The 24,783-nt window shown below is 42.3% G+C and overlaps 1 protein-coding gene across 4 annotated transcripts in view; it reads left to right on the forward strand.

Moving 5' to 3' along the window:
* Nucleotides 1–24,783, forward strand: part of PIP5K1C (phosphatidylinositol-4-phosphate 5-kinase type 1 gamma) — a 486,720-nt gene that overhangs the window by 278,031 nt on the left and 183,906 nt on the right. For all 4 annotated transcript variants that reach the window (XM_040322323.1, XM_040322302.1, XM_040322309.1 and 1 more), the window contains 3 exons: nt 4,909–4,957; nt 5,309–5,393; nt 20,070–20,231. In XM_040322323.1, coding sequence (XP_040178257.1) covers nt 4,909–4,957; nt 5,309–5,393; nt 20,070–20,231 — 296 coding nt within the window. The remainder of the gene's footprint in view (nt 1–4,908; nt 4,958–5,308; nt 5,394–20,069; nt 20,232–24,783) is intronic.

Genomic DNA, 24,783 nt, shown 5'->3' on the forward strand with positions numbered 1-24,783 from the left:
TTAAAATGAGCCACAATCCTGTGGACACAGCAGTTGCAAGGGGCATGCTGCACACCCCAGCAGACATGCAGCGACCCCCTTAGCCCCAGTAGTCACCATGACATATATGTACGTGATTGTTCCTGCTCATGCCACCCCTCCACAGTATATCTACTGTGGTGGGACCGCGTGTGTGTATGTATATGTGTGTGTGTGTATATATATATATATATATATACACATATATATGTACACACACTTTATTAATAATATACAGTATTTATGTAGGGCCATCAGTTGGTGCAGCTCTTTACAAATTGCATATATACACTGTGTACAAAATTATTAGGCAAGTTGTATTTTTGAGGTTTTATTTAAAGTGTGTGTTAACCCCCCCCAAAAAATACACATCCTGGTCCCTTGAAGCAGATTAAACAGTACAGTGCTTGTGCTGTGTAATCTTCTCCATCTAAACATATAAAAAAACTCCCTGAACCTGCCACTTCCTGTATGCCCTCTCTATACTGACCACGATAACCAGGGCTACTGAGCCCTGACCACCGTGGTTAGAGTACGTCCCTCCGTCATACGCTGCTGTCCCCTCTGCTATCCTCCCTCCCCCTTACCCCCTCCTTCCTGCCTGTCAGCTCCCTCTTTCTGTCCCCATCTCTGCCCCTGCTGCTATTAAAAAAAAATATATAATAATTGTCACTGCCAGACCCTATATTAGAGCCTGGAATTCCACAGTATGGAAGTTATTTAAAAAAGCGAGCATTCTAAATACATATTTACATCTGTCTTCAGGCTGGTCAGATGACTCGCGGCTGCTTTACAGCTACGAGACAGGGCTTCTGCGGGAGGAGCCGAGCGGCCACATGCTGATGTCAGAGGGAGATTATGGCTCCCACCCCCACCAAAAATGCACACAAAATTGAAGCCTTGTCAACAAAAACACACTTTTGAGAATCAAATACACAACAAACACACAAAACAAACTTCAAAACAGCCTTAGTGGGGTGCTGCTCATTATGCACAATATGTTTATTGATTTTTGAATTTATATTTTTTCTCTATTGGTGTATCACTGTGGAATAGTGGTGCCACCCTCTGTTTGTTTTTTGTTTTTTCATTTTTTATGTGGGTTGTCCCGATACTAGTACTTGTACTCGGGGAAAATGCTCCGATACTTTACCGATACCTGACTTTCCCTGTATCCTCCTCCAGTTCCCCCATCCGTTCTGCTCTCTCCCTCCGTGCCGCTGCTGTCCTCCATTCTGCTCTCCCCCCTCCATGCTCCGTGTCCCCCCTCCATACCACTGCCGTTCTGCTCTCCACCTCCGTGCCGCTGCCGTTCTGCTCTCCTCCTCTGTGCCGCTGCCGTTCTGCTCTTCTCCTCCGTGCCGCTGCCGTTCTGCTCTCCTCCTCCGTGCCGCTGCCATTCTGCTCTCCCCCTCCGTGCCGCTGCCGTTCTGCTCTCCCCCTCCGTGCCGCTGCCGTTCTGCTCTCCCCCTCCGTGCCACTGCCGTTCTGCTCTCCCCCTCCGTGCCGCTGCCGTTCTGCTCTCCCCCTCCGTGCCGCTGCCGTTCTGCTCTCCCCCTCCATGCTGCTGCTGTTCTGCTCTCCCCCTCTGTGCCACCGCTGTCCTCCATTCTGCTCTCCCCCTCCATGCTCTGTGTCCCCCCTCCGTGCCACTGCCGTTCTGCTCTCCCCCTCCGTGCCGCTGCTGTCCTCTGTTCTGCTCTCCCCCAACCGTGCTGCTGCTTCCCCCCTCTGTGCTCTGTGTCCCCCTCCATGTCCTCCTCCGCCCCCTCTGTCAGGATGGAGAGCGGCGGTAGGAGCCGCTAAACCCGGCTCCTACCTTTTTCGAATGAAAAGAGTCAGTGATCACTGACTCTGTCCATTCATATGACTGAGCATCGTAAACTATGTTTACGATGCTTCAGTTTATGAATGGATAGGAGCCTCTGTCTCCTGTCCATTCATTTCCAGTGCAGCTGAGAAAGGGACTGGGGAATCTGTGCCCTTAGTGCCTTTCTCTGTCTCAAAGGTGAGATATCAGTGGTCTGTTATGACCTCTGATATCTCACCAAAGCCCCCCAAAAGGGCTAAGAAAATAAAATGGCAATAAATAATAAAAATAATTAATTGTAAAAAATACATATTCAAATAAAAAACACACTGACACATCCATCCCCCCAAGAAAGCATTGTAAAAAAACAACAAAAATTTTTGAAAATTTTAAATTGTAAAATAAAAAAAAATACTGACACATGACATAAAAAATTAAGTAGCGATAATCGGTATCAGCGAGTACTTGAAAAAAAGTATCGATACTTGTACTTGGTCTTAAAAAAGTGGTATCGGGACAACCCTAGTATTTATGATGATGGGACACACATCACATTTTTTGGAATAATATTATGATCCTTTGTATTGGAATACATATAACCAACACACATCAAATTGTGTGACATGATAAGCACCAAGTGCAGTTTTTCTACCATTTAGTTCATATATCTCAAAAGTCCAAGTCCCTGGGCATGCTCATGGCACATGGCAGTACATACATAAGTATATATACTGCAGAAAATAAATGCTCCAAAAACACGGTATTAACATTATTTTAAAAAAAACAAGAAAAGTTAAAAATATTGTGTAAGAAGCTAAACAAAAATGCAAAATAAAATTACAAAGGAAATAAGAGTTCTTAGAATATCTACAGTATCTCACAATAGTGAGTACACCCCTCACATTTTTGTAAATATTTTATTATATCTTTTCATGTGACAACACCGAAGAAATTACACTTTGCTACAATGTAAAGTAGTGAGTGCACAGCTTGTATAACAGTGTAAATATGCTGTCCCCTCAAAATAACTCAACACACAGCCAATAATGTAAAAACCAGTGGCAACAAAAGTGAGTACACCCCTAAGTGATAATGTCCAAATTGGGCCCAATTATCAATTTTCCCTTCCGGTGTCATACGACTCTGTGTTACAAGGTCTCAGGTGTGAATGGGAAACAGTTGTGTTAAATTTGGTGTTATCACTCTCACGTTCTCATACTGGTCACTGGAAGTTCAACATGGCACCTCATGGCAAAGAACTTTCTGAGGATCTGAAAAAAAAGAAAAGATGGCCTAGGCTATAAGAAGATTGCCAAGACCTTGAAACTGAGCTGCAGCACGGTGGCCAAGACCATACAGCGGTTTAAGAGAACGGGCCTCGCCATTGTCGACCAAAGAAGTTAAGTGCACATGTTCAGCGTCATTACAGGGCAGTATTCCAACATAATGACCCCAAACAAACCTCCAAGACTACCACTGCCTTGCTAAAGAAGCTGAGGGTAAAGGTAATGGACTGGCCAAGCATGTCTCCAGACCTAAACCCTATTGAGCATCTGTGGGGCATCCTCAAATGGAAGGTGGTGGAGCGCAAGGTCTCTAACATCCACCAGGAGTAGAAGAGGTCTCCAGTGGCAACCTGTGATTCCCTGGTGAACTCCATGCCCAAGAGGGTTAAGGCAGTGCTGAAAAATAATGGTGGCCACACAAAATATTGACACTTTGGGCCCAATTTGGACATTTTCACTTAGGGGTGTACTCACTTTTGTTGCCAGCGGTTTAGCCATTAATGGCTGTGTGTTGAGCTATTTTGAGGGGACAGCACATTTACACTGTTATACAAGCTGTACACTGGCTACTTTACATTGTAGCAAAGTGTAATTTCTTCAGTATTGTCACATGAAAAATATAATAAAATATTTGCAAAAATGTGAGGGGTGTACTCACTTTTGCGAGATACTGTATGTTGGGGTTTTTTCCCATAGTAAAAGTTCTATAGTTATAGTTCTAAGTATTGATTTATACTTTTGGCAAAAAAAAAAAAATATATATATATATATATATATATATATATATATATATATATATATATATATATATATATATATATATATATATATTTTCGTATATATATATAAAAATGTCCGCCTGTTTATTAATCTGGCTTTTGCAAAAACAGGTTCCCGCTTTTCGAACAACATTTCCAGGCTTGCGAACAAAGGCATTTACTATAACACCTCCCAAAAAACAACAAAGGGAAGACACTCTTTAGGTTTCCTAGTCTGGGCATGCTCAGTTGTGTCACTACTGAGATGTTGGAACTAGTCAATGCCTGTTTGAATTTTTTTAATTATATCGCTTTATACAGACAAATTTTGAATTCTTTAATACAGTTATTCTTTAAAATTGTCATATGTATAGCAAGTATGCTTGAAATCATGTTTTAAACAAGATTTTTCTCTGCTGTGCACCTGGTTCTAGGAGGGGAACTCATTTAGACTGTCGCTTAGTTTCGTGACCATTAGTAAATTTGCATTCATGACTATTTGTTGACTGCGTGCTTTAGTAAATCTTTTCTCTGACTAAAAGTAGTCGGTAATGCACGGGAGTGAGCCCATTTGCTGACAAGGTGCTTTAGTAAATCAACCCCACTGTGACCAAAACTAAACCAGGTGATGTAAGATGGCTTCAGCTCTGCTCTCCACCCACCAGAGAAGTCCCTCAGTTGTGAAACACATCTAAGGAACCTCTCCGGTGGGTGGAGTTAAAAGCTGCAACCGTCTAGCATAACCTGGTTTAGTTTTGGTCAAAGTGAGTCGGCATCCTGTGATCGGTTTTCCATTTTCCTATAGCATATTGTAGCCTGACAAGCTGTTTTATACAATCTGCACCAGTTCATTACATGTCTTGTTGGCTAATATCAGTGATAGGAGCATTCGAGCGGTAGTTTGTTTGTCTACGTGTGACCGCTGTTGTGTAGTTGGGGAATTTTGTTTTATGCCTCTCTTTAAATTAAGGCATTATGATATTAAAGAAGAAACTTTTGTGATTGCAATGCATATTTAAATTTTTTACTTTTCTAGATTCATCAAAAAGTTGGAACACACATGGAAAGCTCTCGTTCACGATGGGGTAAGTTATACAAGATTGATGATACTGAAAAAAAAAACAATGGTCTGCAGCCTAGCAAAGCCCAATTGACTTGTGTACAACCAGCCTGTTGGATTTTTCCCGAATGATCAGTGTCACTGCTTTATCCGGCAAAACTGATCATTGTATTCTGCCAGTGATGAAGGCTCACAATAGCACAATGAGAAGTATTCCCCATCCACATTGAATGTGTTGATGAAAAAATGGGCTCTTTTTTTTTTTTTCTCATCAAACCTGCTGATTGAATGAAAAAAATGTACCATGTATGGCCTTTGTAACTGTGCAATGGTTACTTTAATCATTCATGCCTACCTTTTTTTTTTTTTCTTTCAGGACACAGTTTCTGTACACAGACCAGGCTTCTATGCTGAACGTTTCTTCAAGTTCATGACTAACACAGTGTTCAGAAAAACATCATGTGAGTTGTACCTTAAAACAATTTAAACTGCAGCTTTTATTTGCCTGTTCCTAGACATACTTGGAGTTGATTTACTAAGGGAGCAGAGGTTCATTTAGTTGAGCAAGCAAATTGAATGTGTACATTTCAAATGAATGTTGGTAAATGGGGTCAGTCTGTGCTCCCTTCAAATACCCTATCATGTGGAAGGAGGGAAAAAACATGTATTTTGCTATCACATGATTTGGTATTCAAAGTAAACCCAGCTTAAAGCTGAACTCCAGTCAGACTGCTAAATATGCAGCTTGCTATTGGGGGACTTGGCGGGGGCAGAGGAGCAAGGAGCACCAGTGGGGCACCCAAGAACAGGAGAGAATCAGGGCTTCTCTGTGCAAAGCCATTGTGCAGAGCCAGTAAGTTTAGTTTAATAAACTAAAATTGAGTCTTTACAGTCACTTCAAATAATGCTTACAGGTCTTGTCCCTTCCCCAGCATGCAAGTGGCCAGTGAAAGGAGAGGAAGTAGACTGATGAGCTGACCTCTCTGCCATTCTGCTCTCTCTTCCTATCAACATGTTCTTTATTAGCACAGAAGCAATGAAGAACAAAATAATGACTAATTGGAGCTTCTCCTTCTCCCAGTCTGAGCCCTGCTGTAAAGGAGAGTGCAAGAGACTGATACCAAGTCAGTGCACAGCTTGTTTAAAAAAATGAGGGGGAGGGGTGTGTCTATATATCAGGAATATCAAAAAATGAGAAATTCAGCGCTGGGATATAAAGATTTAAACTAAAATACAAGTATGCAAGCCAGCACTGAGGATAAATTCAAAAAAATTCCCAAAGCATATAGTAGTGAATAAGTGCAGCGCAAAAAATTAAAATAAATTGCAATAAACGATAATATATATGAAACAATAGAACAATAATAATTGGCCAGTGAAATAAATGTCCAAGTGTCCAAAAAATCCTTAAATAGGTGTAAAACACACACTGAAATCCAACAGGAGTGAGAGTGAAGAGGAAGCACCAAAGAAATCCACCACCGCAGATAAGATGGACTCTCACCTCATTGCTTCGACCCAAAAGAGTCACAAAGCATGTCAGCAAAACCCTCAGTCAGATCCAGCCTCCATACGGAACCACCATACCACAGGGATATCAGCAGGCCACCATATATAAAGGATACACAAAAGAAAATCTAGTGCTCTCTGTATACTGGTTTTTTATTGAAGGAGAGGTAAAAAGGAATGGCACTCACATTTAAAAACACTCGCGGAGCCGAGTGTATACTGTAGCAGTAGAGAACTCAGCAACGATGATCGGGGTGACGTCTTGCGTAGCTCCTCCCCTTACGTACGCGTTACGTCCCGGGGGCGGGACTTCATCAGCGTCAGGTGGAGCGAGTACACTCGACGTCCCCAATGGCCAAATCTATATAGTAGTCCTGTGCGCCCAGCAGCCAATCAGAGCCCTCGTTGATGCGGCCACTCAGAGACTCACAAAATAGAAACATCCGGGTCATGACATTCATGGATGCAGCCAATAGTGAATTAACATTGAGCAACAACATCCGGGGCAGGCTAGTGGAGTCACAGGAAATGAATAGCTATGATAATAATAAAGCAAACGGGACCCCATCAGGCTTAATGGCAAAAAGGAATTAAAGCCAAAACCTCATTCAAACAGGTCCAGCAGCTAATAATAGCTAATTCACGCACATAATAGATAATTAAAAAACATATTTATAAAAAGGCAGACGTCATCCACGATCATCATCACTTTACAATGGCTATTTACAGCACTAAATTACATTAAAAATACATTAAAAAATGAAAAGGACCTATTCAAGTCACTTAATACTAACCAATTGCAGCATTAAAATTACATAATATAAACCTATATCTATGCAAATGACATATTAAAAACACATATTATAAACTAAATGTATCATATATTAAAAACTAGTAACATAAAAACTGATAGTTTAAAATTATTTTAGTAAAATCAATACACTGTTACCCCTGATAATTTACCGATTGGAAATAAAACAGTTTAAGTCGAACTCCACGTTAAGGCCCCTAGGGGAGGCAACCTTGAGCTCATAGATCCAATACGATTCGCGACGGCTTAGTTGGCGAATGAAGTGACCACCCCTCCAGTGTTTGGACACTTTTTCTATTCCCCAGAATTTTAAACCTTTGGGGTTACGGTCATGATGCTGTCTGAAGTGTTTAGACACACTATGTGTTCTGACCCCTCTTTTAATACAGCTAATATGTTCTCCTACACGAATATGTAAAGCACGTGAAGTCCGACCGACATACTGCAACCCGCATTCACACTCCAACATATAAATGACTCCTTCAGTGTCACAAGTGACAAGCTGTTTGATGGTATATTCTGTGCGAGTTACAGTAGAACTAAATTGTTTCCGTTTTTTGATGTTATTCTTCACGTGTTTACATGTGGCACACCTCCCACAGGCATAAAAACCTGATAAAAAGTTAAATAACCGAGGTCTGGGTATAATTGGTGGGTCAATGACCCCCGAGGCTATAAGATCCCGCAAAGCTGGGGCTTTCTTATAAACGAATTGGGGCCGCTCTGGCAGAACTGGTCCCAGAACGGTATCACCCTTCAAGACTGCCCAATGCTTGACAATTATACGTTCAAACTTCTTGTGTTGGATATTATAATCCAATAAGATTTTATGGTTAATATTTGCCTCAATAACTGTAGGGTCACACGGTTTATCAGCAATAATTACATCCCTATCTATTAAACGTACCCTTTCGATTTCCTGATCAATATCTGAAGTAGAATAGCCCTTCTGGACAAATCTTTGGGCAAGAACCTGCGATTGTGTTAAAAAATCAGCCTCAATAGTACAATTTCTGCGCAACCTCACGAACTGGCCCCTAGGTATATTACATAGCCAGAGCCTATGATGGCAACTGGACAACGGTATATATCCGTTGCGGTCCGTGACTTTAAAAAAATTCCTGGTTAGTAAATGGTTATCGCTTTTAAAAATCTCAAGATCCAAAAAGGTGATTTTTTCACATGAAACTGTCCATGTAAGAACAATGTTCTTGGAATTGGCATTAAGTCGGTCCATAAAATGCTGGAGGCTAATCCTATCCCCCTCCCACACCATAATCAGATCATCTATGTACCGTTTGTAACATAGAAGCTGTGGGGGGCGGTTTCCGAACACTGTTTCTTCCTCCCAGTGGGCCATAAACAAATTGGCCACACTGGGAGCGAAGCGAGCGCCCATAGCAACACCTCTTTGCTGTAAATAAAAGTTCTTATTATACCAGAAATAGTTTTTTAAAAGGCAGAAATTTAAACCATCCAAAATAAATTGGACGTGTTGACTATTCAGGTCTGTATCCTTCAAGGCCCACACAATCGAGGCTATAGCTGCTTCATGGTCAATGATAGTGTACAGAGACCCCACATCGGCGGTCACTAGGATAGTATCTTGAGTACACGTCAAAGTGTCAAGGATTTGTATAACCTGCTTGGTATCTCGCAAGTAAGCCTCCATTTTAGATACCAAAGGTTGGAGGAAATGATCGAGATATTGACCAAGCCTAGAGGTAACAGAATCTATCCCATTCACTATAGGACGACCAGGGGGTCTTTCTGAATTTTTATGGAGTTTAGGGAGAAAATAAATAATTGGTGTGCGGCAATAAAAGGGATCAAGGTAAGATGACTCCTTTTTATTGAGAACACCCTCCTGTTTACCCTTTTCCACCAGGGAATGTAGCTCATTCTTAAAATGAACCATCGGATCTCCTCTCAACAGCAAATAAGTATCACTGTCACTAAGGAGTCCTGTCATTTCCTCCTGGTAGTAAGTTTTACTTAGTACCACCAAACCACCTCCCTTATCCGCCGGGCGGATCACTATATCATTTCGGAGCTCAAGAGACTTGATACACTTTTTGATGTGATGAGAGTCACGAACATTTTTAATCCTCAGATCTTCCAGGTCCTTACAGACCAAATTTTTGAATACATCAAGATGTCTACTATCCTGACCCTGAGGGTTAAACACTGACTTATTCCTAAGGTTAGTGTGTTGTGTAAAAGACGTAGGGACACTCCTTTGTATTGGGTTGGAGAGAAAATACCTCTTCATATTTAACCCACGCACATACTTTTGCACATTAACATAAGTCTGAAACTTATTGAGATTTCTGATCGGGGCCAAACTTAAGACCCCTGTCAAGAACCCGTATTTCATCCTCAGAAAGAACAGTCCCACTGAGGTTAAAAATCCCAGTCCCTAATACGGTCTTGGCCTTTTGGACTCGTCGGCCACCCCTGTTTCCTCTCGGTTTTTCCTTTTTTGGCTGAATTGACCACTGCCGGGAGGGGCCAGGGGGGTCTGGGGGTCCCTCCAACTGTCCCCCGGGGGGGGCTGGGGTTCCCTCCATCCTCCCCATGCTGGAGTATAGTGTGGTGGACCCCTCCAGGGGATCCTCTCCTGCCCTAAAAAATGATTCGAAGAGGAAGTAGGTTGTTCCCAATGACCCTGTAAGGGGGCATAGTAGTTGTAGGTAGATAAAGGAGGTGGACCCACAGGATAACCTCCTTTCCCTCGCTGGTGACCTCCACCCCTATTGGATGTCGGTCTCCACGGGGGATTGTCATGATGAGTGGATGATTGTTGTTGGGACGGGTGCATATCAGGTTGGGGATAACCTCCCCTATTCCTCCCTTTCCCTTTTCCCCTAGATTTAGAGGGACCCTGTCCCCTCGTTTTGGGAGTAGTAACCCTAACTGGCGTACCATGGGCTTCAACAACACCCGCCCAGGACGTGGACGGACCCTGATTAGCCTGATGGGAATCACTAGATGGTAATTCCATGGTATCCATTGATGTAGACTGAGGGGGATCAGCCTGTGTGGCCATGAGGGATTGCCATTTGAAAACCAAGTTGGTTGAGAAGTCATTATAATCACGCAAGAATTTCTTAAGTTTCTTATCTTGACTCTCCTTGTCCCATCTTATTAATTTGGTCTTCAGTTCACCTGATAACCGAATAAATTCTGATGTTTCTTTACTAGGTTCAATGAGATCTGTGATCGCCTTAATTTGCTCCTCAAGCCACAACTTTTTGTGATTTTTTAACACAATCGCAGGTTCTTGCCCAAAGATTTGTCCAGAAGGGCTATTCTACTTCAGATATTGATCAGGAAATCGAAAGGGTACGTTTAATGGATAGGGATGTAATTATTGCTGATAAACCGTGTGACCCTACAGTTATTGAGGCAAATATTAACCATAAAATCTTATTGGATTATAATATCCAACACAAGAAGTTTGAACGTATAATTGTCAAGCATTGGGCAGTCTTGAAGGGTGATACCGTTCTGGGACCAGTTCTGCCAGAGCGGCCCCAATTCGTTTATAAGAAAGCCCCAGCTTTGCGGGATCTTATAGCCCCGGGGGTCATTGACCCACCAATTATACCCAGACCTCGGTTATTTAACTTCTTATCAGGTTTTTATGCCTGTGGGAGGTGTGCCACATGTAAACACGTGAAGAATAACATCAAAAAACGGAAACAATTTAGTTCTACTGTAACTCGCACAGAATATACCATCAAACAGCTTGTCACTTGTGACACTGAAGGAGTCATTTATATGTTGGAGTGTGAATGCGGGTTGCAGTATGTCGGTCGGACTTCACGTGCTTTACATATTCGTGTAGGAGAACATATTAGCTGTATTAAAAGAGGGGTCAGAACACATAGTGTGTCTAAACACTTCAGACAGCATCATGACCGTAACCCCAAAGGTTTAAAATTCTGGGGAATAGAAAAAGTGTCCAAACACTGGAGGGGTGGTCACTTCATTCGCCAACTAAGCCGTCGCGAATCGTATTGGATCTATGAGCTCAAGGTTGCCTCCCCTAGGGGCCTTAACGTGGAGTTCGACTTAAACTGTTTTATTTCCAATCGGTAAATTATCAGGGGTAACAGTGTATTGATTTTACTAAAATAATTTTAAACTATCAGTTTTTATGTTACTAGTTTTTAATATATGATAAATTTAGTTTATAATATGTGTTTTTAATATGTCATTTGCATAGATATAGGTTTATATTATGTAATTTTAATGCTGCAATTGGTTAGTATTAAGTGACTTGAATAGGTCCTTTTCATTTTTTAATGTATTTTTAATGTAATTTAGTGCTATAAATAGCCATTGTAAAGTGATGATGATCGTGGATGACGTCTGCCTTTTTATAAATATGTTTTTTAATTATCTATTATGTGCATGAATTAGCTATTATTAGCTGCTGGACCTGTTTGAATGAGGTTTTGGCTTTAATTCCTTTTTGCCATTAAGCCTGATGGGGTCCCGTTTGCTTTATTATTATCATAGCTATTCATTTCCTGTGACTCCACTAGCCTGCCCCGGATGTTGTTGCTCAATGTTAATTCACTATTGGCCGCATCCATGAATGTCATGACCCGGATGTTTCTATTTTGTGAGTCTCTGAGTGGCCGCATCAACGAGGGCTCTGATTGGCTGCTGGGCGCACAGGACTACTATATAGATTTGGCCATTGGGGACGTCGAGTGTACTCGCTCCACCTGACGCTGATGAAGTCCCGCCCCCGGGACGTAACGCGTACGTAAGGGGAGGAGCTACGCAAGACGTCACCCCGATCATCGTTGCTGAGTTCTCTACTGCTACAGTATACACTCGGCTCCGCGAGTGTTTTTAAATGTGAGTGCCATTCCTTTTTACCTCTCCTTCAATAAAAAAACAGTATACAGAGAGCACTAGATTTTCTTTTGTGTATCCTTTATATATGGTGGCCTGCTGATATCCCTGTGGTATGGTGGTTCCGTATGGAGGCTGGATCTGACTGAGGGTTTTGCTGACATGCTTTGTGACTCTTTTGGGTTGAAGCAATGAGGTGAGAGTCCATCTTATCTGCGGTGGTGGATTTCTTTGGTGCTTCCTCTTCACTCTCACTCCTGTTGGATTTCAGTGTGTGTTTTACACCTATTTAAGGATTTTTTGGACACTTGGACATTTATTTCACTGGCCAATTATTATTGTTCTATTGTTTCATATATATTATCGTTTATTGCAATTTATTTTAATTTTTTGCGCTGCACTTATTCACTACTATATATCAGGAATGATTTACAGGTAGAAGAGTGAAGTGACATCAGTGATGGGGCAAGGGGGAGGTGGAGTCCATATGGGTGGAAGTAAAATCCTTATGGGGCTATGTTAGAGACCCCCTACCCTGAGGGAAGAGGAGGAGTTGGATCTCCTTTCACAGTTAGAAATGGCAGCGAGACATGGAAATGCCATCATAATGGAGGACTTTAACTATCCTGACATTGACTGGGCGGAAGGGACAGCCCACTCATTAAAGGCCCGCTATTTATTAAATGTTTTACAGGACAACTTCATGTCTCAATTTGTGGATTCCCCGACTAAAAGTACTGCATTACTAGATATTTTAAATACAAATGATACAGATCTAATTGCAGATGTGGAAATATGGGACAACTTGGGAACTAGCGGCCACATAATTATTACATTCCGCATAAATCATAGGAAAGGGAGGCACAAGGGAAGTACAAGAACACTAAATTTCAAATAAGGGAAACATTTCTAAACTGCACTCAATGCTGCTGGATATTAAGTGGGACCAAATCCTTGAAATGGGAAGCACAGAGGTAAAATGGCATAAATTTGTCACTAAGTGCATTCCAAGGGGTAATATAGAAGAACAAAGCAGAGCCGTTCCTAGGGGGTGCGGGGGGTGCGGTCCGCCCCGGGTGACACCCGCTAGAGGGGTGACACCATCCCGATAAAAAAAAAAAAAGTCGGCACACAGGCACAGCCCCCTCCTCTCTGTTTGTGTGTACAGAGGGGGAGGGGCCGAGGGGACCTTCTGTCCATGTGCCGTGGTGCTGCCTGCGATGATCTGAGGTACTGAATGGGGAGGGGGGGTGTTTGCACCTGGGGGGATTTCACTGAAGGGGTGGGGGGGATGTACTAAGGGGGTGTTTGCACTGAGGGGGTTTTCACTAAGGGGGGTTTGCACTGAGGGGGGGTTTGTACTAAGGTGGGGTGTTTGCACTGGGGGGTTGCACCGAGGGGGTTTGCACTGAGGGGGGGTTGCACTGAGGGGGGATTTGCACTGAGGGGGGGTGTCTGCACTGAGGGGGTGTCTGCACTGAAGGGGGGTCTGTGTAACATGCAGGGGTCCAGAGGTGCAGGTGGCTGTGTAATGTAAAAGGGGTGCAGTGATGCAGGGTGCTGTGTAATGTAAAGGGGTGCAGAGGGCTGTGTAGTGTAAAAGGGTCCAGAGGTGCAGGGGGCTATGTGATTCAAAGGGGTGCAGAGGTGCAGGCGGCTGTGTAATGTAAAAGGGGTGCAGTGATGCAGGGTGCTGTGCAATGTAAAAGGGTCCAGAGATGCAGGGTGCTATGAGATGTAAAGGGGTCCAGTGATGCAGGGTGCTGTGTAATGTAAAGGGGTCCAGTGATGCAGGGTGCTGTGTAATGTAAAGGGGTCCAGAGGTGCAGGGTGCTGTGTAATGTAAAGGGGTCCAGAGGTGCAGGGGACTATGTGATGTAAAGGGGTCCAGTGGTGCAGGGGCTGTGTAATGTAAAGAGGTGCAGGGTGTTGTGTAATGTAAAGGGGTCCAGTGATGCAGGGTGCTGTGTTATTTTAATGGGGTCCAGTGATGCAGGGTACTGTGTAATTTTAAAGGGGTCCAGTGATGCAGGGTACTGTGTAATTTTAAAGGGGTCAAGTGATGCAGGGTACTGTGTAATTTTAGAGGGGTCCAGTGATTCAGGGGGCTGTGTAATGTAAAGAGGTCCAGCGGTGCAGGGTGCTGTGTAATGTAAAGGGGTCCAGTGATGCAGGGTGCTGTGCAATGTAAAGTGGTCCAGAGGTGCGGGGTGCTGTGCAATGTAAAGTGGTCCAGACGTGCAGTTGTGGAGAGGGGTACACAGTTGTAACAAAAAGATATTGAAGGATGCAGAGGTATGCAGGGGGCACAGTGGGGTTTTTTTACATTTTAACGTGGTGCCAGATATTGGATCCGCCCCGGGTGCCAAATGCTCTAGGTACGCCCCTGGAACAAAGGTAAAACCTGGGTGGCTGAACCAAAATGTAAAATGTCCTTTTTAAAAGTACAAAGTGGAGGAGTCATTGTCAGCATTCCAACAATACGAGGAATGCAATGTGAGGGGTAAGAACTCAATCAGGGCGGCTAAAGACTATGAGAGACACATAGCGGAGGAAAGTAAAAGTAATCCCAAGAACTTTTTAAAATACAATAACGGTAAAAAGGCGAGGATGGAACACATAGGCCCCATAAAGAAGGGAAGATGGTTACAGAGGACAAGGAGAAGGCAGCTGTGCTAAATGCTTTCTTCTCCTTGGTCTTCACACAGGAAAAGGAGGGGTATACTGACCACAACAGTATTCTTAGTAACACGTCGCAGTATCTGTCCTTGTGACTAACAGAGTCCGGAAAGGATTAGAGAAGCTTTACATAAATCACTCAGTCAGGTTCTAGCCAGACTGCTATTTCTAATCTTCATGGACAGCATGCTTCCAAGATTGGTACCAGCTGATTGGCAAAAGGCCCACATGGTACTAATATTCAAAAAAGGGCAGAGATAAATTCTTGTGAACCATAGTCTACGTTGGTAGTTTGTAATTGAATTGTATTTGAAGGGATGGAAAGGGACCATATCCAAGAATTTGCTGACGAAAACAGTATAATTAGCAGTAATCAGCACGGGTTAACAGAAGGTCACACTTGCCAAACCAACCTATTAACATTCTACGAGGAAGTGAGCTGCCATCTGGACAAAATTAGGCCGGTGGATGTGGTGTATCTGGATTTTGCAAAAGCATTTGTTACAGTCCCCTACTTAATCTGTAAGCTGAGGTCTGTAGGCATGGACCATAAGGTTTGTTCTTGGATAGAAAACTAGCTATGGGGGCGTGTCCAAATGGTTGTGATAAATTACGTATACTCAGAATGGTCTACAGTGGTTAGTGGGGGTACCCCAAGGCTCTGTCCTGAGACCAGTTCTGTTTAATTTTTTTATAAATGATATAGAGGGTGGGATAAATTGCTCAATCTCAGTGTTTGCTGACAACACAAAAATATGCAGGGCAATAACAGCAACAGGATATAGAAAATTTACAAAAGGACCTGCATAAATTAATGGACTGGGCTAATGCATAGCAAATGAAGTGTAGCATTGAAAAATGTAAGGTAATGCACTGGGGGGGGGGGGGGTAAAAATATAAACGCAAGTTACTCATTAAGGGGAGAAACCCTAGGGAATTCCAGGATGGAAAAGGATTGTCATGGTTATGCAGTAATGTTTGTCTGTCAGCTTACCTCTCCTTCATGTACTCAGCTTTAGAGGCCAGCCACTCTCACCTGGTTGCTTAAGTAATCTCTTCTCTAGCTTATCTCCACCCCAGGCCCTATCATGGAACTCTATATTAACCTGTGCACAGCAAGCCAGCCGTGCTGATCAACATTGATTGTTAGCTATTGTGTGTTTGGTTTCCTGCTTGCCGCGTGCTCTAAGTCTGTCTCTGTTTTACTGATCTTGGCGTGTTCTCAACTATCCCTGCCTGCTTGTGACCCTGACCTTTTGTCGTGTTCTATGTTTATCCTTGTCTGATAGTTGCCCCGACCTTTGGCTTATCCCCTTACTATCTCTTGTTATCCTGTTCTTCTGCTTCCTCTCTATCCTCCTGTAGCCTACTGTGGGCGTGAGCAGGGAGACTCTGGGGGCCATGACCTGGAGACAGTTGCAGCCCAGTCCATCCTCACCACTAGAGGCTCTGGTGAACACCTTCTGGCTCTTAGACTCCGCGCCCTGGGGAATCTCATGCTCTAGCTCCCAGTGGGATCTGTGTTGGTGCTCCAGTGGACCTGCCTTCCTGTACCTCCCAGAGTTTAATCCGCAGCAGTCAGTCCTAGGGTCCACTACCTTAGCGGTGACTCCTGACTTATATGGAATCCACTCCATCTGTCACCTGACCTCAGATGACCTGACAAGGATCTAGGGGTCCTAGTTAAATACAGACTAAGCAATAGCATGCAGTGTCAAGCTGCGGCTACCAAAGCCAACTGAATATTATTTTGCATTAAAAATGGAATTTACTCCACAGAAAAAACTATAATCCTGCCACTTTATAAAACTCTGGTTTGGCCGCATCTGGAGCAGTGCTACCATTTACCACTAGTTAGTGGATTTTGTTCATGTCCCTTTTCAGGTATTCATTCATGTGGCATTCCACCATCTAGCTAGTGGATTTCTTCACCTGTGTTTACAGGGAACCACTGCTATTTGTGGGAACCATCAGGAATTATTGCCAAGAGTTGGGGCTCCTGTGTGCTTTTTTGTGGGGGGGGTATCTGTGTGTTGTGTGGAGGGTGGGGGCGCTGTTTGTAGACTCTGGTCTCCCTTGGGATGATCGAGCATTAGTTACTGGTATATGCCGTTTTTTGAGTGGGTTTCCAGGGGGACTATTCCTGGGTAGGTCCACCACATTTTAGGGGACCTGTGTTTTTATACCTGACATACATGTGTTCTTTTTTTGATATTTATTCCAATACATTTTTGTAGTTAACGCTTAAGGGTGTGTAGCAGTCTATTTTCTTTTTTGTTTTTATTGTTGTGTTGGTTTGGCCGCATCTGGAGTATTCTATCCAGTTCTGGTCACCAATCCTCAGAAGGGATGTGCTGGAGCTGGAGAGAGTCCAGAGAAGGGCAACCAAAATATGGGGACTGGAGGACCTTAATTATGAGGAACAGCTACAAGTGCTAAATTAATTTTTCCCTGCATAAGACGTGCTTGAGAGGAGATACAAATGTCTCAATGGTGATCCAAGCGTAAGTATGACATTTTTCAGTTCCATCGAGTGTAAGAGGACACGGAGCCACGTGATGAGACTGGAAGAGAAGTGGTTTAACCTTAAGCTCCGTAGGTGGTTTTTCATAATCAGAGCGGTAAAGATGTGGAACTGTCTTCCACAATCGGTGGTGTCGGCAGGGAGTATGGATAGTTTTAAAAGATATACAAAAAAGAAGCTGCGCTAATGTATAATGCACTGAAATCAGCGCAAAAATTACAAAAAGTATATAGCAAACAGTGATCACACCGTGAACTTGGTAAGGAAACAATGGAACCCTAATGGGTTAATCACAGTCCACAAAAAAGTCCATAGCAAATTGAATTGAATCCCGTGACCACGTCCCCATCAAGACGAAACGTTGGGAGGCGACGTTCTGGCGTCACCACGTTAAGTGTTTACACCCGGAAGATACGGGCGTTTGTTCGAGGAGCCGGCCGGCTCGACTTTTTTACATGCTGTAATACGTCTACTTTGATGTAAGTGCACATCTTTTTATCTTATTAAAAAACCTAAAGGATCTTATGCTATGGGAGCTCTCCTTTATTTTTAAACATATGTACCGGTATACTACTTGAGGCCATCCATCACTGTGACCGTCCCAGCTTGGTGATATGCTGTGAGGATACCATTATCATATGCTGTCTATGATGCTGTCTATGATCTCCTGATTTCAGTGCATTATACATTAGCGCAGCTTCTTTTTTGTATATTGTGTTTTGATGTTGTATAACATTTTTTAGTTGCAGCTTTTTTAGTGGTTAATTAGAGTAAGCGCAGTATTTTTTCCATTATAGTTTTAACCTCCCTGGCGGTATGATTCTGTCTGGAATTACATACCAAAAGCGGTACAATTATTTGCAAGGAAATTTGGCGTTTTATATTGTAAGCCTGTAATTCTTAGGAATAACTCACTTAAATCTGACCAAACAAGAATCTAATAGGCATCCCGGGTATGACATTTTTTTAAAAACAAAATTATAAATTATAATATAATAAATAATTATAAATAATTATAACAAATAATAATATAATTATAATAAAAATTATTCAATAATGTAATCAAATCAAAATCACTGAAATTTTCTCAGTTGCAAAATTGTCGCTGTCATTATTTTTTTTTTTTTATGACGAATTTTCCCACAAATCGCTATCGCACAATTCTGCAAGTGATTATAATTTATTATCGCTGTTTTTTAGCTGATCTAAAACTATTTTTGACATAAAGGGACACTTTTGGTTGCTATGGACAATCTACAGTTTGCAGGGAGAAAGAAAGGTTTTTATTATATAAAATGACATGTAGGGCACTGGGCAGACCACTAGGGACAAGGGGGGGTGTGTTTTTTTTTTACATACAGAACTGTAATCTATAAGATTACAGTATACTGTATGTAATGTGTTTGTTTACGTTTTTGAATTTGGCGCCGTTCTCCGCTCCCGTGCGTCGTAACGTCGCAGGGAACGGAGATCGGCGGCACAGGAGGACGCTGTGTGAATCGAGCGAGGTCCCGCTCGCTCACACAGCGCGGTGACATCGCTGGATCCAGGACAAGGTAAGCCAGCGCACGCTGCAGGCTCTGCATAGCTAGCCCGAGCGTGACTCGGGGTTACCGATCGCAACATGAAAAACCCACCCCGAGTCACGCTCGGGAATACCGCCAGGCAGGTTAAAAGACTCTCGAATGGGCATCTTGGCGAAAACAATATACAGGGATATGGAAAATTATTTTAATACACACACACCTACACAGGTTGAACTGGATGGACTGTTGTCTTCAACCTTAACAACTATGTAACTATGTATTAATACATTTTGAGCTTCATTGATTTTTTTCTTTTTGGATTTCAGTTTAACCTTATTTACTAAAGTTGATTTTGCAATGTAAATAGACTCTGCTATTTAAAGCGGTGGTTCACCCATAAAAACGACTTCCCCCTATTACACTGCCCCCCCGCATTACAATACGAATATGCCATTAATTTTTTTTTGGCTGCTGTACATACCTGGGTACAGCTATTCACCCGTGTCCTCCGGGTTGCGAGTCCCGCGGGAGTGGGCGTTCCTACCATGGCGGTGATTGACGTTTTGACTAAAAAATGAGCTCCCCCCGTCGCGTAAGCCGCGTCACGACTGGCGAAAGGAGCCGAACTGCGATGCGCAGGCGCAGTATAGCGCCGACTCGCCGTTCGGCTCCTTCCGCCAATCGTGACGCTGCTTACGCGACGGGGGGAGCTCGTTTTTTAGTCAAAACGTCAATCACCGCCATGGTAGGAACGCCCACTCCCGCGGGACTCGCAACCCGGAGGACACGGGTGAATAGCTGTACCCAGGTATGTACAGCAGCCAAAAAAAAATTAATGGCATATTCGTATTGTAATGCGGGGGGGCAGTGTAATAGGGGGAAGTCGTTTTTATGGGTGAACCACCGCTTTAAGTAAATCAACCCCTATATATAATATTAGTAATGTAATAGCATGTATGCTAATAGAAAATGTATTGTTTCAAAGGAAAATATTAGAAATTAACTTTCAGTAGCACAGTGGTGAATCAGGTGATTGCTGCCATGTATCAAAAATAAACGAACTCGTAGAAAATCCTATTTGCATGACTTTACTCATATAAAGTCATGCAAATAGCATATATAGAAGGCTGTCAGGCAGATCTGTGCAATATGCCTTACACAATATTAAGATAAAGTAGCAAAGTTTACATTATGTTTTTTTTTTTTTTCTATTTAGCTCTAAAATCATCACCATCCAAAAAAGGAAGAAGTGCCCTTCTGGCTCCTCATTCTATAGGTCCTTCTTTAGCATGCTCTGCTGGACAGATTTCAGTTCAACAGGAAGAAGGGCAATATGAGCTTCGTGGAGCAAGTAGCTGCCCAACCTTGGATGACAATGGTAATTTATACAATGATGTATAATGGAATACAATGATGTAAACATTTTTTTGCCATCTCTGATTCATATGGGAGATTTACCTTCACTTCCTGTCTTGTAGACTCAACAGGAAGTGAGATCTTTCTAATGTGTTCCTAGACAAGAGCTTCTCAATCTGGGATTCTGATCTGCCCAACAGTAGCTTTAATATTCCTACCACAATATGCCAGAGGGAGTATGTGTTTAGTGGAGAGAGAGACGGGACAATGAAAGCAGAGTAAGCTGTGCATTTTGTACTCTGTTGGCAGGAGTTTGTCCAACTGAGTAAAATCATACTGTTAACAATGCAGGGCAGTGAGATATCTCAGTGAAGAGGAAGGAGAGAAGGACAGGGCAGGGAAGGAGATGTGTGGCTTACAGAACTCTGTCCTGCAGATAGAGAAAAATACCTCAAAGAGGGAGAGGGGTGCAGGATAGAAAAACAAGAATTATACTAATAGTTCAGGCTGTCAATACAGGTTAAAAATCAAAAAATCTAAATATAAAGAATTTGGGATGATAAAAAAATAGATGATTTTGGAGAAAAGGGGAACAGGAGAGGGAAAAAAAGCAGAAGTAGCAGTTGGGGTGTATGTGGGGGGCTAAAATCTGGAACGGGGAGTGGAATAGGGGGGCTAAAATCTGAGATGAAAATAGGAATAGAGAATAAGGCTATGTGCGGGCTGTGGAGTAGGGTTCCTTTACTTGGATTCACCGACACTATTAAAATAAGTACTGTGCAAATGTTTTAGGTAGGTGTAAAAAATGGAGGTGATGTCAGTGCGTAACCTAGGTTACGCACTGACATCACCTCCGGCCCCTCTGGCTCACCGCCGTAGTAGGTGGAACGCGCGTCAGAACACCTCCACTTGGGACATCTTTTTTATCCATGACTTCGCCATCCAGCCTCAGTGCCGGGTCCGTGGCACCCCTCAATGTAAGCAGGCATTTGGCTTTTGTATTTTGTATATTGATTTTAGATTATTAAAAACGGGATTACACTATTGCCGTTTACTTTCATTTTCATATCCTGATCCGAGCCTATATTGAGGCAGGGGTTCTCTTCATTTACATGATCTCCTCACATGCAAGCAATCTATCTTGCTACAAGCGCAACTGACTTCTTTTTTATCTAAGAGTGAAATATTTCTGGTAAGCTGCCATCCTTACTTCGAGCATGTTTTGGGTGTTTTGATTTGCAGTTTGATGAAGGTGAACATTGCAAGTTGTCACTTCTGGATCTTGTTCTCATAGGACTTTTTCAGAATATATCACAAGGACTCTTTGAATGGTATGCCTTTTATATAAGGACTGGAACAGCCCTTTATTACTTTGAAATTAAGAAAAACTGATTACACTTAATGTTATAAGTTTCAAAACTTTGCACTTAGTGGTATTTGTGGCTTTATTGTACACTGTTTATCCAGGTTGCACTCTATTTTTAAGTGCACTATCAGCACAAATTTGTCCTTAGGGCCAATTTTATACATATAAATCACTTTAGATGTATAGGCAGGTTGGTGTTTGATTTGACATTGTGTTCTATTTTTTCCAATTTTTTATTATGGTTCAATTTATTTAATATTTATTATTCCTACCAGCGCCCCCACCAATATATTTTTATTTATATATTTTTTCTCAACCCTTGTTCCATGCACTGGAATGATGGGGTAGCGGCTTATTTAGTCTTTAATTAATTTAATAGGCGCAAGATTTCCTTCTATTCACAGGTATGAAAAACTGCTTTAAGTTAAGAATGCTATCAGAAATAGGGCCCTTTCACACCAGCGGACCGTATGTCCGTTTTGTATCCATCTGTTTTACAGATGTATCCCTATGGGATAGCGGGTGTCAGCGGATGAACATCTTTTATCATTCTGTCCCTTTTACTAGTTAACTTCCTGTCCAAGATGACAACATACATACCAAAACCGTACTCGCTTATTTTGGGCTTGCCCTACCATAGAACAATAATGGACAACAACCATGGAATAAATGGTATCACAGGTTTCTGCAAATTTCTCTGCCCTGTTACGTTCCTTTTTCATTATTCAAATAACATAGGGGAGAATCATTGTACTGCTATCTTTGGATGGAAATCATCATGTTTTCTATTATGTAAAAATAAAAATGTTGCTAAAATAGCTTTGTTCACAGCCCCCCTCTTTGAAAGTTCTGGAAACCTAATTTTATAGACTGTTGCCTGTTAGACAGATTGCATGGAATTAAACATAAAGCATCCCACACCAAACACTTTCACAAATGGTCTAAATATTTAGTTATAGAATTACTGCATGGCTTAGACATCATAAAGATATCTCATTAAACTAATTGGTACAACACTGAAAAAGGGTGCCTTAGATAAAATATCCTGCGACCCACACAGACCATCTGCTTAATACTTAAATACTTGCCGATAATCCCTTGATTGAGACTTGACCTGGGGTTAGACAAGGTGATTTCTCTGATGCTTTCAAACTATAATCTTATTGTATAACTGGTATTTTTTTTTTAGTTTATGCCTTCATTGTGTTACAGTTTGTTTATGATAAGTGCAAACAAATTACTGTTGATCCTTGCCATCTGATAACCTCCTATGCTGTGTGCCAGTGTGGCACCCCTGTTAGTTGCATTGTTTCCAGCTATCTCTGTGATAATCTGACTTATTCTTCCAGTGACATAGATGGGAACTATTTTTCTATAGTACATATTTAAAACTCCTTCCCGCCGAGCGTGCGCATATATGCGGCCTCTGCTTTCAGGGGTTATACCGGGATGATGCCTGCAGCTGCTTTTTTAGAGCGGGTGGTTGACTCTTCAGGTATAAAAACCGATGCGGCTAAAAGCCGCTCAGGTGTTATACCAGAGGAGTGAGAGGGGACGTCCCCCCCTCCCGCCGCTCTTACCGGGCCTCCCGTCCACCGGGAGACCCAATCTGTGATTCGGCACTTCCGCCTGGAAACAGCTTAGTTCCAGTCTTCTCTCTAGCCGGCGGAAGCGACGTCTCAACGTCACTTCCGTTTTACTCGGGTGCCAATGGCGTCATTTAAACAGTATTCAGAATAAACGTTTTTGTCAATCTGAATACTTTCAAGTGTAAAGGAGGTATTTGGGGTCTTTTAGACCCCCGATCCCTCCATAAAGAGTACCTGTCACCACTTATTACTGTCACAAGGGATATTTGCATTATTTGTGACAGCAATAAAAGTGATAATTTTTTTTTTAAAAGTAACAAAAAATAAATAAAAATGTGATTTTTTTTTTAAGGGGGCCCCCCGTCCCTGCAAGCTCGCGCAGCAATAGAAATGCACACGTAAGTTGCACCTGCATATGTTAATGGTGTTCAAATCGCACATCTGAGGTATCACGGCGATCATCAGAGCGAAAGCAATAATTCTAGCATTAGACCTCCTCTGTAACTCTAATCTGGTAACCGTCTTTTTTTTTTTTTTTAAAGCGCTGCCTATGGAGAATTTTAGATACCGTAGTTTGTCGCCATTCCATGAGTGTGCGCAATTTCAAAGCATGACATGTTGGGTATCTATTTACTCAGCGTAACATCAACTTTCACATTATAGAAAATAATTGGCCTAACTTTAGTTTTTTTTTAATTCATAAAAGTGTATTTCCTAAAAAATTGCATTTGAAAGACCGCTGTGCAAATACAGTGTGACATAAAATATTGTAATAATCGCCATTTTATTGTCTAGATTCTCTGCTAAAAATATCTATATAATGTTTGGGGGTCTAAGTAATTTTCTAGTAAAAAAATACAGATTTTAGCTTGCTAGTAACAAATGTTAGAAATAGGTTTTTAATGTCATGGAAAAAAACAATGTTTTTCTCGACGTGATTCTTGTCAAGCCTGCCTTGCATACACATGATCGTGAAAAAAAAATGCTTGAGCAAAGCGCGGTGACGTACAACACGTCAAACGGCACTATAAAGGGGAATTTCTATTCAAATGGCACCACCCTTTGGGCTTGATTATGCAAATTATGCGGGCTGATTCCTGCGCTCCAACTAGAGTATCTGTGAGGGGTTGCAGTGTTGTGGCACCAGCACCAGTGCCTAAGGCCCGATTTTTCTGCCCCTGTTTAAACAGGGGCGTGTAATTAAAATTTTTGATGCAATACTTTGCAGCGGGCTCATTCCTGCGCTCCAACTAGAGTATCTGTGAGGGCTTACAGAGTTGTGGCGCCAGCACCAAAGGCCCAAGTTTTCTACCACTGTTCAATGGCATGTAATTAAAATTCTTGATATAATAGTTCACACAGCAGGGCGTTCCAGCGCCCACCAAGACTAACTGTGAGGGCTTACAGTGTTGTGGCAGCACCAACACCTAGGGCCCAAATTTCTTCTGAGTATATACGGCAGGCCCCTACTTTCAAACATCCAACTTACAAACGACTCCTACTTGCAAACAGAAGGAGACAACAGGAAGTGAGAGGAAATCTACCCATAGGAAGAGAAATTCTCTTCTGTAAGAGGTGTCTCCTGTCCACTGATGCTTTATCACCAATCCTTGTTTCAC

Source organism: Rana temporaria, chromosome 1 (genome assembly GCF_905171775.1).
Source record: "Rana temporaria chromosome 1, aRanTem1.1, whole genome shotgun sequence".
In the NCBI taxonomy this organism is placed as follows: domain Eukaryota; kingdom Metazoa; phylum Chordata; class Amphibia; order Anura; family Ranidae; genus Rana; species Rana temporaria.